The sequence below is a fragment of the Leptodactylus fuscus genome, chromosome 5 (assembly GCF_031893055.1).
Source record: "Leptodactylus fuscus isolate aLepFus1 chromosome 5, aLepFus1.hap2, whole genome shotgun sequence".
Classification (NCBI taxonomy): Eukaryota; Metazoa; Chordata; class Amphibia; order Anura; family Leptodactylidae; genus Leptodactylus; species Leptodactylus fuscus.
Genome location: NC_134269.1, coordinates 139,056,075 through 139,068,955, shown reverse-complemented (window position 1 = coordinate 139,068,955; position 12,881 = coordinate 139,056,075). Strand labels below are relative to the sequence as shown.

At 43.4% G+C, this 12,881-nt stretch overlaps 1 protein-coding gene across 1 annotated transcript; it reads left to right on the top strand.

Moving 5' to 3' along the window:
- Positions 1–69: 69 nt before the first annotated feature.
- Positions 70–3,816, top strand: LOC142204556 (uncharacterized). The gene is made up of 5 exons (XM_075275872.1): positions 70–151; positions 1,229–1,331; positions 1,421–2,592; positions 2,923–2,976; positions 3,722–3,816. Exons 1-5 carry the CDS (start codon positions 127–129, stop codon positions 3,814–3,816), a joined length of 1,449 nt encoding a protein of 482 aa, XP_075131973.1. The 5' UTR covers positions 70–126.
- The last annotated feature ends 9,065 nt before the right edge of the window (positions 3,817–12,881 follow it).

Below are 12,881 nucleotides of genomic sequence, written 5' to 3'. Positions count from 1 at the left end.
AGGAAGGGGCGTGGCCTCTCAGAGGAGGGCGGAGTTTCGCCATCACTGCTCTGTGCTGTGTAGAGGAAGCCGGAGCAGAGCACATGGAGCTGGAGAACAGAAAGCAGAGGGGATTGTAGCGTGGTAATGGAGGATGGAAGGGGAGAGACAGGTTTGTTTTACATGAGACGGCATGTTGGATGAGGCTGAGGGGAGTGAGTGATGTAGTTACATGGGACTGCACATTCAATGAGGCTGAGGTAAGGAGTGATGTAGTTACATGGGACTGCATGTTGGATAAGGCTGAGGGAAGGATTGATGTAGTTGCATGGGACTGCACGTTGGATGAGGCTGAGGGGAGAGAGTGATGTAGTGACGTGGGACTGCATGTTCGACGAGGCTGAGGGAAGCAAGTGATGTAGTTACATGGGACTGCACGTTGGCTGAGGGAAGCAATTGATGTAGTTACATGGGACTGCACGTTGGATGAGGCTGAGGGGGGGGTGAGTTAGTTACATGGGGCTGCACGTTGGGTAAGGCTGGGGGGGTGAGTTATGTAGTTACACGGGACTGCATGTTGGATGAGGCTGAAAAGAGAGTGATGTTTTATATGGGACTGTATCCCGGAGGGTCTGGGGGATTGGATTGATGTTTAGGGTGGTATAGGAGTCGTTGGCATGGAGGGAGACAGGGTTCTTTGGGTGTTTCTGGCATTTAAGGGGGAGCAGGAGATCTTTGGGGGTACTGCTGCATCTAAGGGGGAGGGCAGTGGCGTGCACAGTATTTCATGCTCAGCAGTGCCCCCCCACAGTATACATGAGTCCCCTTTTGACAACAATAATAAAACATTATGTCCCGCCCTTCCTACTTCCGGGCGCACAGCGCTTTCCGGTTTAGACAGTGTTAGTGATGAAGTGATGATTTCTCGTAATGACAAGTGCTTATTTTAAAAGTTTGGATATCGGTGATCAAGCCCGATACAAGGAAAAATTGACAATAGAAGGAAAAGAAGGTCCGGATCCTTACGATAATCGAAACAAGGACAAGTTTGTCAATGATTGTACATTATGGCCGACTGTGCAATGGCCCCATCTATATGATTATTTGGTGAAGTCTCCAGGACCTTATACCGGAGAGAGTTTGAAGGCTTTCAAGTCTTTGGAAGCTTTTAATTATTTCCAAAGTGGCAAAATATATAAGGTTCTAATACATAAACCTGAAAGCTCTATACTATATCGTATTGTTTTAGCTACAGTAGCACCAGGACAACGAAATGGAAACCCATACGAATGTTGGATTGTTTGCCACGAAAATGGTGAAGTTTTTTCAGCCCACTGCCAATGTATAGCTGGGTAAGTAATGGTCCATTTAATAAAATGTTTTATGATAGATAACTGTAGAATGTGCACTCAACAATTATATTTTCTTATTTTACTAACAGAATTGGAGAAGTTTGTAGCCATATAGCTGCAGTTCTCTTCGCTATAGAAGCAGCTGTGACTGATGGAGCCACAAGTACATCTGTGACTTGTAACCCTTGTACGTGGAAGACTACAGGCAAGAAAGTGGTGCAAAGTATGAGAGTAATTGACATTAATTTCTGCAAGCCAACTAGAGGACGTACATATAAAAAGTTCTCTCCTTTACCTGTTCCTGTGGCTCGTGGTTCTCCTAAAAAACTTCTGAGCATGCTAATGGAGGCTAATCCAAATGCTAAAATTCTAAGGCATTTTCCCACCAAGACTTTCGACCCACAAGAAACTGACTCTGCATCTGAAGACGAAATAGATGAAAGCGTACTCCCCATGTCACTGATTAATCTTTATAACCTACAGTTTAAAGATCTTGATGATGAAGGCTTAGAAAATGTGTTAATATCCGTATTTGACAGTTTATGTATTTCACAAAAAGAGGCTGATTACCTAGAGCTTGCATCCCGAAAACAGAATATGAGTGAAGTATGGAGACTAAACAGAAAAGGACGAATATGTGCATCACAATTTCACAGGGCGATGACATTTAAAGAAAGTACAAGTTCCACTAATTTAGTAAGAGATATCATGGGCTATACAGGTGGTTTTCAGAAATCTGATGCAATGGTATGGGGAATTGAAAATGAGGGAAAAGCCAGAGAAAAATTTATTCAGGAAGAACAAGGGAAACACCAAGAGTTTTCATGCCGCAAAGCAGGATTGGTAGTTAACACAAAATGGCCACATCTGGGAGCCAGTCCTGATGGGTTCACAGAATGTATTTGCTGTGGGAAAGGAATTGTTGAGATTAAATGTCCCTTCACTTATAAGATGTCCACAATTGAAGAGGCATTAGAAGATCCAAAATTCTATCTAGAAAAAAATAAAAAGCTAAAACCTAATCACCAGTATTACACTCAAGTACAGGGTCAGCTGTTTTTAACAAGAGCAAAATTTTGTTTTTTTGTAGTGTTCATACATGATGAAGTGACATACAGTAAGATTTACCCAGACACAAAATTTTGGGAAGAGGCATTAAAACCGAAATTGGATAGTTTTTATATAAAATATGTACTCCCAGAAATCCTAACGCGAAGGCTAGACACAGATTACATTCCAGATGGAGGAGAACGGTTGTACTGTTTGTGCAAATCACCTGCAGCAGGAAAGATGATTGCATGTGATGGCGATAGGTGTGATGTCATTTGGTTCCATTTCAAATGTATGAATTTAAATCGAAAACCTAAAGGAAAGTGGTATTGTCAAAAGTGTAAAACCTCTTCATAGTGATTTCAGGTGTATTCATCATTGCATAGAGCACACAAAAATGACTTGTCACGTGACCAGTTGTCTGCTGAATAGAGGTTGAGAGGTTAGACCACAATGGATGCCAAACAAAAAAACAATACTCGTGTCTGTTTTGTCAACTAAGGTAATTCTTTACCTCTTTATATTTATTAATGTTTAACAGTTTTCATGTTCAACAAGTTTTCATGTTCAAATAAAGGTAACAAAAACAGTAAGGGTATGTTCACACATCAGTATGCCATCCGTCTGTTTGAATTCAGTTTGACACTTCAAAACGGACTGATACACATGCTGATTGTATACTGACACCTTTTTCTGCTGATAGCAAACGTTCTCTGTTCCCTAGAGGACAGATAAGGGGATTAAAAGTAGCAATTGGAAACAGAGTAGAGATAAGGACATTTATTATATCTCCTTATCTCTACTCTGTTTCCAATTGCTACTTTTAATCCCCTTATCTGTCCTCTAGGGAACAGAGAACGTTTGCTATCAGCAGAAAAAGGTGTCAGTATACAATCAGCATGTGTATCAGTCCGTTTTGAAGTGTCAAACTGAATTCAAACAGACGGATGGCATACTGATGTGTGAACACAACAGAATCATACAACAAACTTGGGTGTATATCCAACAGCAGAAGATTTAACGTAAGAGAAACTGTAGATAAAGTTACTGAAGTTGAAATGTCTATTGTATTTTGAATAAATTGTGAAATCAAAACATTTATAACAATAAACAATGATATTTCTGAGTAAACATTTGTTTTTTATTGCTTTCTTTTACATTGACTAACCCTTATGTGATTTTGCAACACCATGTATACTTATTTAAAAAATCTGTCCTTGCATGTTTACTAGAGCTGAACATACGATTATCATTTTATCAATAGTAGACAGCTCTGTGTCAGAAGGGCGTTTTAACAGAGTAATAGGTATGATTCCCTGTAGTATGCTATACTTCTTCAGTTGACCGATTATTCGTTCCACATGTATTCGTACACGAGAAATCTGCCTTGACAGTTCTACATCCTTTCTTGATAGTTGAAATTTACCTCTTGTGAAGGAGGGAATAGCAAGAGAAACACCTCTTGCAGACAGTATGTTCTGAATTTCAAAACCTCTGTCTGCCATGACTAAGTCCCCAAATTCTAGGAGACTCAATATTCCAGATCTTTTGGTGAGCTCCAAATCGCTAACCCTACCACCCCAACAAGATGACACAAACGAAATTCCACCTGTAGGACTAATGGCAATTAGAAATTTAATAGTGTTGTGATTCTTGTAATTTGAGAATGTTTGTGATCTGGCCTTAAAATTAACAGGTCGTTCAATGAAAATTTCAGAACAATCAATTATGCAGCGAAGGTTTTGAAACCTACCCTTTACTAATTGTTTCGACGTCCGCTTCTGAATTACATCACGGGCTGGCCAGACAATTAGACTTTTAAGTTCTACAGCCAAAATATTTAGCCAGCAATGAAAAATAGTGGAAACTTTTTTACATCTAATTCTAAATCTGAAACCTAAATCTTTGTTGGTCAGATTCAGGCGCATTTTCATCAACACTAATAACAGTTGATCAGCATAGCTAAGGGTGGTTGTAATATCTGGTCTCCAATAGAGTAATACATACTGAAGGAGCATGTGAAAAACTTTACAGTTTGGCAATCCTGTGTACAATTTTATTTTTTCATCATCTTTCTCATAGTCAACTATCTGCTCCAAACTTGCAATCTGTTTGCGCATGGCTTCATTCTCAGCTACCAATTTATTAATATCATGTAATGTTAGTTCAGTCTGTGTTCCTACTGTACAATGTACAAGTTTCTCTGTTTGTGTAGAAATGTCTGCACAACTTTCTTCACCTGCCACTTCATTTTCCATTTCATTTGCCATTGTGCTCATATCTGTAGAAGCTGTCGTAGCTTGCAGCGAAGTTGCACGTTGATTGCTCCTGTTGTATCGTCTCAATGCATTTTTGCCTTTGTCTCCACTTGCTTCACAATGAGGAAACACACTGGGTATCCAGTCAGGATGCAGAGGATCTTTGGAAGGGCCCCCTGAAACCAGGAAATAACATTTCTATTCTTAGTTTGCAAATTGTCGATTTGTTTGTTTATAGTTATGCTTACAGTGACCAAAACAGAACACCATATGTGAAAACTTAAACTTACCTGATATGAAATGAAGACTGCATAGTCGAGAGCTGTTGTTAGGTGTCCAACCTTCTCTTTTTACAGCGATTTCCCAGGCTTTTCGTCGATCTGGATTCCATGGAAACTTGTAAAATTTGATGGAGGACATTAAATTCGTTCCACTTCTCATGGAACAACCAAAAGCACAACAAGCAGACGGCATAATGCTTGCAAGTCAAGCTTACACGTCCGTCTAACATCAGGACCGGAAGTTCTCTTGCCGCCCTTCCATTGCGCATGCGTCAACCGGAAGTTCGCGGGGGGACTCATGTATTACATGCCCAGCAGTGTCCCCCCACACACACACAGTATTTCATGCCCAGCAGTGTGTCCCCCCACAGTATTATATGCCCAGCAGTGTGTCCCCCCACAGTATAGCAAGCCCAGCAGTGCTCCCCCATACAGTATAACATGCCCATGCTGCGACCTGTGTCCTTGTTTGGAGGTCCCTGGGGTGCGTTTACTATATGGAGGTCTTCCCATAGATAATTAATATTTTTGTACTATGATAATTCTATGTTGTATTTGCACTCTAAAAATTATGGATATTGTATATATCCTTATATGTATGCAATGAGAGTGTCATTTACTTACTAATATATAGTATTATCTCAATTGGGCCTCCATTTTTTGTATGGTTGTACCACCTCTATCTCTTTTCTTATATATGTTTTAACATGTATTTAAATAAAGTCTGATATATTTTTGTCAAACATTTTTTTGTGGCATTGCGCTTTTTTAGCATAGTGTTTCAAGATAGAAAGAAGGTAGTATGACTATAGCCTTATATAAATGGTGTCTCTTTGTATTAATATTCCCCCAATATCCCGATACCCCATGATATAACCAATCCCCCCAATGTGCTCTAAGACCATCAATGTCACCTGCTGCCTCCATGTTTTTATACCCTCCTGTAATGTAACCTGATTCCCCCAATAATATAATCCCCCACAATGTCCCCTTATTATAACCCCCCCCCCCCCCCCGATGTGTGAATATTATACTCACCTCCGCCATCCCGCTGTGACGCTGCTTCTTCTTCCAGATTGTGAGCCACATACAAGGTAGCGGGAGTTCTGAGAGGATATGAGTGACCCGACACGGGGGACACAAGGCAGTGATTATTCCACCACCTGCACCAGGACACGTAACTTGTCTGTTTTCCTCGCACCTTGTAGACCGCAGGGTACTTTTAACCTATATATCAGAGTGGTAGGGCAGGAGGCCTATGGCTTCCTGCTCTACCGGAGGCTCAGAATCACATCGGTGGAACCTTTTATCACTGTCTTTGCAAACCTGCCAAATATTTAACAAGTAGATCAACAGAACTGGGGAGAAGCGGCTTCATCCCACCCCTACAGGTGACTCTATAGGCCGTTTTTGGCGGTGTCAGGATCACCACTTCCACCCAGGGATCTCCAAATAAGTGCAGTGTCTCTGCTGTCTTTGCCTCTGGTCTTCAACCCACGGCCTACAAGCTGGTCTCTTACGTTACAAGGACAAACCCAGGTTTGTCCTCCAGGTTCCAGGCCAACTCAGTCTCTTGATAAGATGACGTCTTCCATGTTGTTGAGGGTTCACAACTGGATCTGTGCTGTACCCATCCCAACTAGCAACATGGACTCTTTTCCATTTTTCTGTCTGCAACATTGTCTAGCCTCTCCAATGGTAGTTCTGTGGCTCAGCCCCATTGTCTACGTACTGGACCCTACTCGGTTCACAGGTGCCATACTGAAGACCCTGCCTCTGTCCTACGGAGACATCTTGGGGTTTTTTGGATCTATGGAACCAGCTACCCCCAATGGCCAGGCGCGAGACTAATGCACTACAAATACAGGAGGAAAGTACTGAAGTACATTTACACTCATAAATAATGATTCTGGAAGGGGGCAAATACTTTTTTTATAATGCTTACATTGGACGTGACTAGAAAGAAATAATAATAATTGTGGCTCCTGCTGAGTTGTCGATATAATTGGGTGATGGTTCTGCTGCGGATTGTGTCCTCTGGGAGGTAGAACGCCGAGCATGTACTGGGAGATGGTAATAATTGACCTCCCGGGTCTGAAGCCTCCATGATGTGTACAGTATATATATATATAAATATATATATATACAGTCCTATGAAAAATTTTGGGCACCCCTATTAATCTTAATCATTTTTAGTTCTAAATATTTTGGTGTTTATAACAGCCATTTCAGTTTGATATATCTAATAACTGATGGACACAGTAATATTTCAGGATTGAAATGAGGTTTATTGTACTAACAGAAAATGTGCAATATGCATTAAACCAAAATTTGACCGGTGCAAAAGTATGGGCACCTCAACAGAAAAGTGACATTAATATTTAGTAGATCCTCCTTTTGCAAAGATAACAGCCTCTAGTCGCTTCCTGTAGCTTTTAATCAGTTCCTGGATCCTGGATAAAGGTATTTTGGACAAACAATTCAAGTTCAGTTAAGTTAGATGGTCGCCGAGCATGGACAGCCCGCTTCAAATCATCCCACAGATGTTCAATGATATTCAGGTCTGGGGACTGGGATGGCCATTCCAGAACATTGTAATTGTTCCTCTGCATGAATGCCTGAGGATTTGGAGCGGTGTTTTGGATCATTGTCTTGCTGAAATATCCATCCCCGGCGTAACTTCAACTTCGTCACTGATTCTTGAACATTATTCTCAAGAATCTGCTGATACTGAGTGGAATCCATGCGACTCTCAACTTTAACAAGATTCCCGATGCCGGCATTGGCCACACAGCCCCAAAGCATGATGGAACCTCCACCAAATTTTACAGTGGGTAGCATGTGTTTTTCTTGGAATGCTGTTTCTTTTTGGACGCCATGCATAACGCCTTTTTTTATAACCAAACAATTCAATTTTTGTTTCCAAAATGAAGCTGCCTTGTCCAAATGTGCTTTTTCATACCTCAGGCAACTCTATTTGTGGCGTACGTGCAGAAACGGCTTCTTTCTCATCACTCTCCCATACAGCTTCTATTTGTGCAAAGTGCGCTGTATAGTTGACCGATGCACAGTGACACCATCTGCAGCAAGATGATGCTGCAGCTCTTTGGAGGTGGTCTGTGGATTGTCCTTGACTGTTCTCACCATTCTTCTTCTCTGCCTTTCTGATATTTTTCTTGGCCTGCCACTTCTGGGCTTAACAAGAACTGTCCCTGTGGTCTTCCATTTCCTTACTATGTTTCTCACAGTGGAAACTGACAGGTTAAATCTCTGAGACAACTTTTTGTATCCTTCCCCTGAACAACTATGTTGAACAATCTTTGTTTTCAGATCATTTGAGAGTTGTTTTGAGTAGCCCATGATGCCACTCTTCAGAGGAGATTCAAATAGGAGATCAACTTGCAATTGGCCACCTTAAATACCTTTTCTTATGATTGGATACATCTGGCTATGAAGTTCAAAGCTCACTGAGGTTACAAAACCAATTTTGTGCTTCAGTAAGTCAGTAAAAAGTAGTTAGGGGAATTCAAATCAATAAAATGATAAGGGTGCCCATACTTTTGCACCGGTCAAATTTTGGTTTAATGCATATTGCACATTTTCTGTTAGTACAATAAACCTCATTTCAATCCTAAAATATTACTGTGTCCATCAGTTATTAGATATATCAAACTGAAATGGCTGTTGCAAACACCAAAATATTTAGAACAAAAAATGATTAAGATTAATAGGGGTGCCCAAACTTTTTCATAGGACTGTATATATAATATATATACACTTACTGGCCACTTTATTAGGTACACCATGCTAGTAACGGGTTGGACCCCCTTTTGCCTTCAGAACTGCCTCAATTCTTCGTGGCATAGATTCAACAAGGTGCTGGAAGCATTCCTCAGAGATTTTGGTCCATATTGACATGATGGCATCACACAGTTGCCGCAGATTTGTCGGCTGCACATCCATGATGCGAATCTCCCGTTCCACCACATCCCAAAGATGCTCTATTGGATTGAGATCTGGTGACTGTGGAGGCCATTGGAGTACAGTGAACTCATTGTCATGTTCAAGAAACCAGTCTGAGATGATTCCAGCTTTATGACATGGTGCATTATCCTGCTGAAAGTAGCCATCAGATGTTGGGTACATTGTGGTCATAAAGGGATGGACATGGTCAGCAACAATACTCAGGTAGGCTTTGGCGTTGCAACGATGCTCAATTGGTACCAAGGGGCCCAAAGAGTGCCAAGAAAATATTCCCCACACCATGACACCACCACCACCAGCCTGAACCGTTGATACAAGGCAGGATGGATCCATGCTTTCATGTTGTTGACGCCAAATTCTGACCCTACCATCCGAATGTCGCAGCAGAAATCGAGACTCATCAGACCAGCAACGTTTTTCCAATCTTCAATTGTCCAATTTCGAAGCTGAGCATTGTGCAAATTGTAGCCTCAGTTTCCTGTTCTATCAAGCAAAAGGAGTGCACCCGGTGTGGTCTTCTGCTGCGGGTAGCCGCATCTGCCCATCGAGTAAGGTTCGAAGTACTGTGCGTTCAGAGTGTATCGGCTTGGCACTGGCCATTTGAGTCCACTGAGCTTCTAGTCTGCCTGCCTTCTTCAGCTCGAACCAGTCTGGCCATTCTCCTCTGACCTTCTGTCCATCAGACGAACGCATTTCCCCCACAGAACTGCCCTTTTTCGGACCTATCCCCCCCCCCCCCCCCCCCCCCCTTCTCGCTAAACCCTAGATGGGTGTGTGAAAATCCCAGTGATCACCCCCCCCCCCCCCCCCCCCCCCCCCCCCCCCCCCCCTCAACCATGCCACGTTCAAAGCCTCTCAATCACCTTTCTTCCCCATACTGATGCTCGGTTTGAACTGCAGGAGATTGTCTTGACCATGTCTACATGCCTAAATGCACTGAGTTGCCGCCATGTGATTGGCTGATTAGAAATTAAGTGTTAACGAGCAGTTGGACAGGTGTACCTAATAAAGTGGCCGGTAAGTGTATATGGGACACCCGCGCCCATGTGAGCGCGCGTTTTTTTTGGACACCCTGTATTTGCGAGTGCATACATATGCGCTCGCATATATATCTCAGACTGAATCTGGCTCTGACCTCTCATACTGATTCCGGTTCTGACCTTTCATACTGCTTCTGGCTCTGACCTCTCAGACTGATTCTGGTTCTGACCTCTCAGACTGATTCTGGCTCTGACCTCTCAGACTGATTCTGGCTCTGACCTCTCATACTGATTCTGGCTCTGACCTCTTATATTGCTTCTGGCTCTGACCTCTCAGACTGATTCTGGCTCTGACCTCTCAGACTGATTCTGGCTCTGACCTCTCATACTGATTCTGACTCTGACCTCTCAGAATTATTCTGGCTCTGACCTCTCAGTCTGATTCCGGCTCTGACTTCTCAGACTGATTCTGGCTCTGACCTCTCAGACTGCTTCTGCCTCTGATGTCTCATACTGATTCCGGCTCTGACCTTTCATACTACTTCTGGCTCTGTCCTCTCATACTGATACTGGCACTGATCTCTCATACTGATTCTGGCTCTGACCTCTCATACTGATTCCAGTTCTGACCTTTCATACTACTTCTGGCTCTGACCTCTCAGACTGATTCTGGCTGATTCTGGCTGATTCTGGCTCTGACCTCTCATACTGATTCTGGCTCTGATCTCTCATACTGATTCTGGCTCTGACCTCTCAGACTGATTCTGGCTCTGACCTCTCATACTGATTCTGGCTCTGATCTCTCATACTAATTCTGGCTCTGACCTCTCAGACTGATTCTGGCTGTGACCTCATATTAATTCTGGCTCTGACCTCTCGTACTGATTCTGGCTCTGACCTCTCGTACTGATTCTGGCTCTGACCTCTCAGTCTGATTCTTTCTCTGTCCTCTCATACTGATTCTGGCTCTGACCTCTCAGACTGATTCTGGCTCTGACCTCTCAGACTGATTCTGGCTCTGACCTCTCATACTAATTCTGGCTCTGACCTCTTAGACTGATTCTGGCTCTGATGTCTCATACTGCTTCTGGCTCTGACCTCTCATACTGATTCTGGCTCTGACCTCTCGTACTGATTCTAGTTCTGACCTTTCATACTGCTTCTGGCTCTGACCTCTCATACGGTTTCTGGCTCTGACCTCTCAGACTTATTCTGGCTCTGACCTCTCAGTCTGATTCTGGCTCTTACCTCTCATACTGATTCTGGTTCTGACCTCTCAGACTGATTCTGGCTCTGACCTCTCAAACTGATTCTGGCTCTGACCTCTCAGTCTGATTCCGGCTCTGACCTCTCAGTCTGATTCCGGCTCTGACCTCTCAGTCTGATTCCGGGCTCTGACTTCTCATACTGATTCCGGCTCTCACCTCTCATACTGATTCCAGTTCTGACCTTTTATGCTGCTTCTGGCTCTGACCTCTCATACCGATTCTGGCTCTGACCTCTCAGACCGATTCTGGCTCTGACCTCTCAGAACGATTCTGGCTCTGACCTCTCAGACTGATTCTGGCTCTGACCTTTCAGACTGATTCTGGCTCTTAACTCTCAGTCTGATTCTGGCTCTGACCTCTAATATTACTTCTGGCTCTGACTTCTCATACTGATTCTGGCTCTGACCTCTCAGACTGATTCTGCCTCTGACCTCTCATACTGATTCTGGTTCTGACCTCATATTAATTCTGGCTCTGACCTATCATACTGATTCTGGCTCTGACCTCTCAGACTGATTCTGGCTCTGTCCTCTCAGACTGATTCTGGCTCTGACCTCTCAGACTGATTCTGGCTCTGATCTCTCAGACTGTTTCTGGCACTGATCTCTCATACTGATTCTTTCTCTGTCCTCTCATACTGATTTTGGCTCTGACTTCTCATACTGATACCGGCTCTGACCTCTCAGACTGATTCCGACTCTGACCTCTCAGTCTGATTCCGGGCTCTGACTTCTCATACTGATACCGGCTCTGACCTCTCAGACTGATTCCAGTTCTGACCTTTTATGCTGCTTCTGGCTCTGACCTCTCAGTCTGATTCTGGCTCTTACCTCTCATACTGATTCTGGCTCTGACCTTTCAGACTGATTCTGGCTCTTAACTCTCAGTCTGATTCTGGCTCTTACCTCTCATACTGTTTCTGGCTCTGACCACTCAGACTGATTCTGGCTCTGACCTCTCAGTCTGATTCTGGCTCTGACCTCTCAGACTGATTCTGGCTCTGACCTCTCAGACTACTTCTGGCTCTGACGTTTCATACTACTACTGGCTCTGACCTCTCAGACTGATTCCGGATCTGTCCTCTCATACTGATTCTGGCTCTGACCTCTCAGTCTGATTCTGGCTCTGACCTCTCATACTGATTCTGGCTCTGACCTCTCAGTCTGATTCTGGCTCTTACCTCTCATACTGTTTCTGGCTCTGACCACTCAGACTGATTCTGGCTCTGACCTCTCAGTCTGATTCTTGCTCTGACCTCTCATACTGATTCTGGCTCTGACCTCTCAGTCTGATTCTTGCTCTGACCTCTCATTCTAATTCTGGCTCTGACCTCTCAGTCTGATTCTGGCTCTGAACTATCATACTGATTCTGGCTCTGACCTCTCAGACTGATTCTGGCTCTGACCTCTCAGACTGATTCTGGCTCTGAACTTTCATACTGATTCTCGCTCTGACGTCTAATACTTCTTCTGTTTCTGACCTCTCAGACTGCTTCTGGCTCTGACCTCTCAGACTGATTCCGGCTCTGACCTCTGAGACGGATTCTGGGTCTTACCTCTCATACTGATTTTGGCTCTGACCTCTAATACTACTTCTGGCTCTGACTTCTCAGACTGATTCTGGCTCTGTCCTCTCTTACTGATTCCGGCTCTGACCTTTCATACAGCTTCTGGTTCTGTCCTCTCATACGGTTTCTGGCTCTGACCTCTCATACTAATTCTGGCTCTGA

Excerpts from the sequence above, each read along its gene's own strand:
- LOC142204556 (XM_075275872.1), top strand. The coding sequence starts at position 127 with ATGGAGGATGGAAGGGGAGAGACAG. Across the intron at positions 152-1,228 it reads GGATGGAAGGGGAGAGACAG|CTACAGTAGCACCAGGACAA; the intron begins GTTTGTTTTACA and ends GTATTGTTTTAG. Across the intron at positions 2,977-3,721 it reads AGGTAACAAAAACAGTAAGG|TTGACCGATTATTCGTTCCA; the intron begins GTATGTTCACAC and ends ATACTTCTTCAG.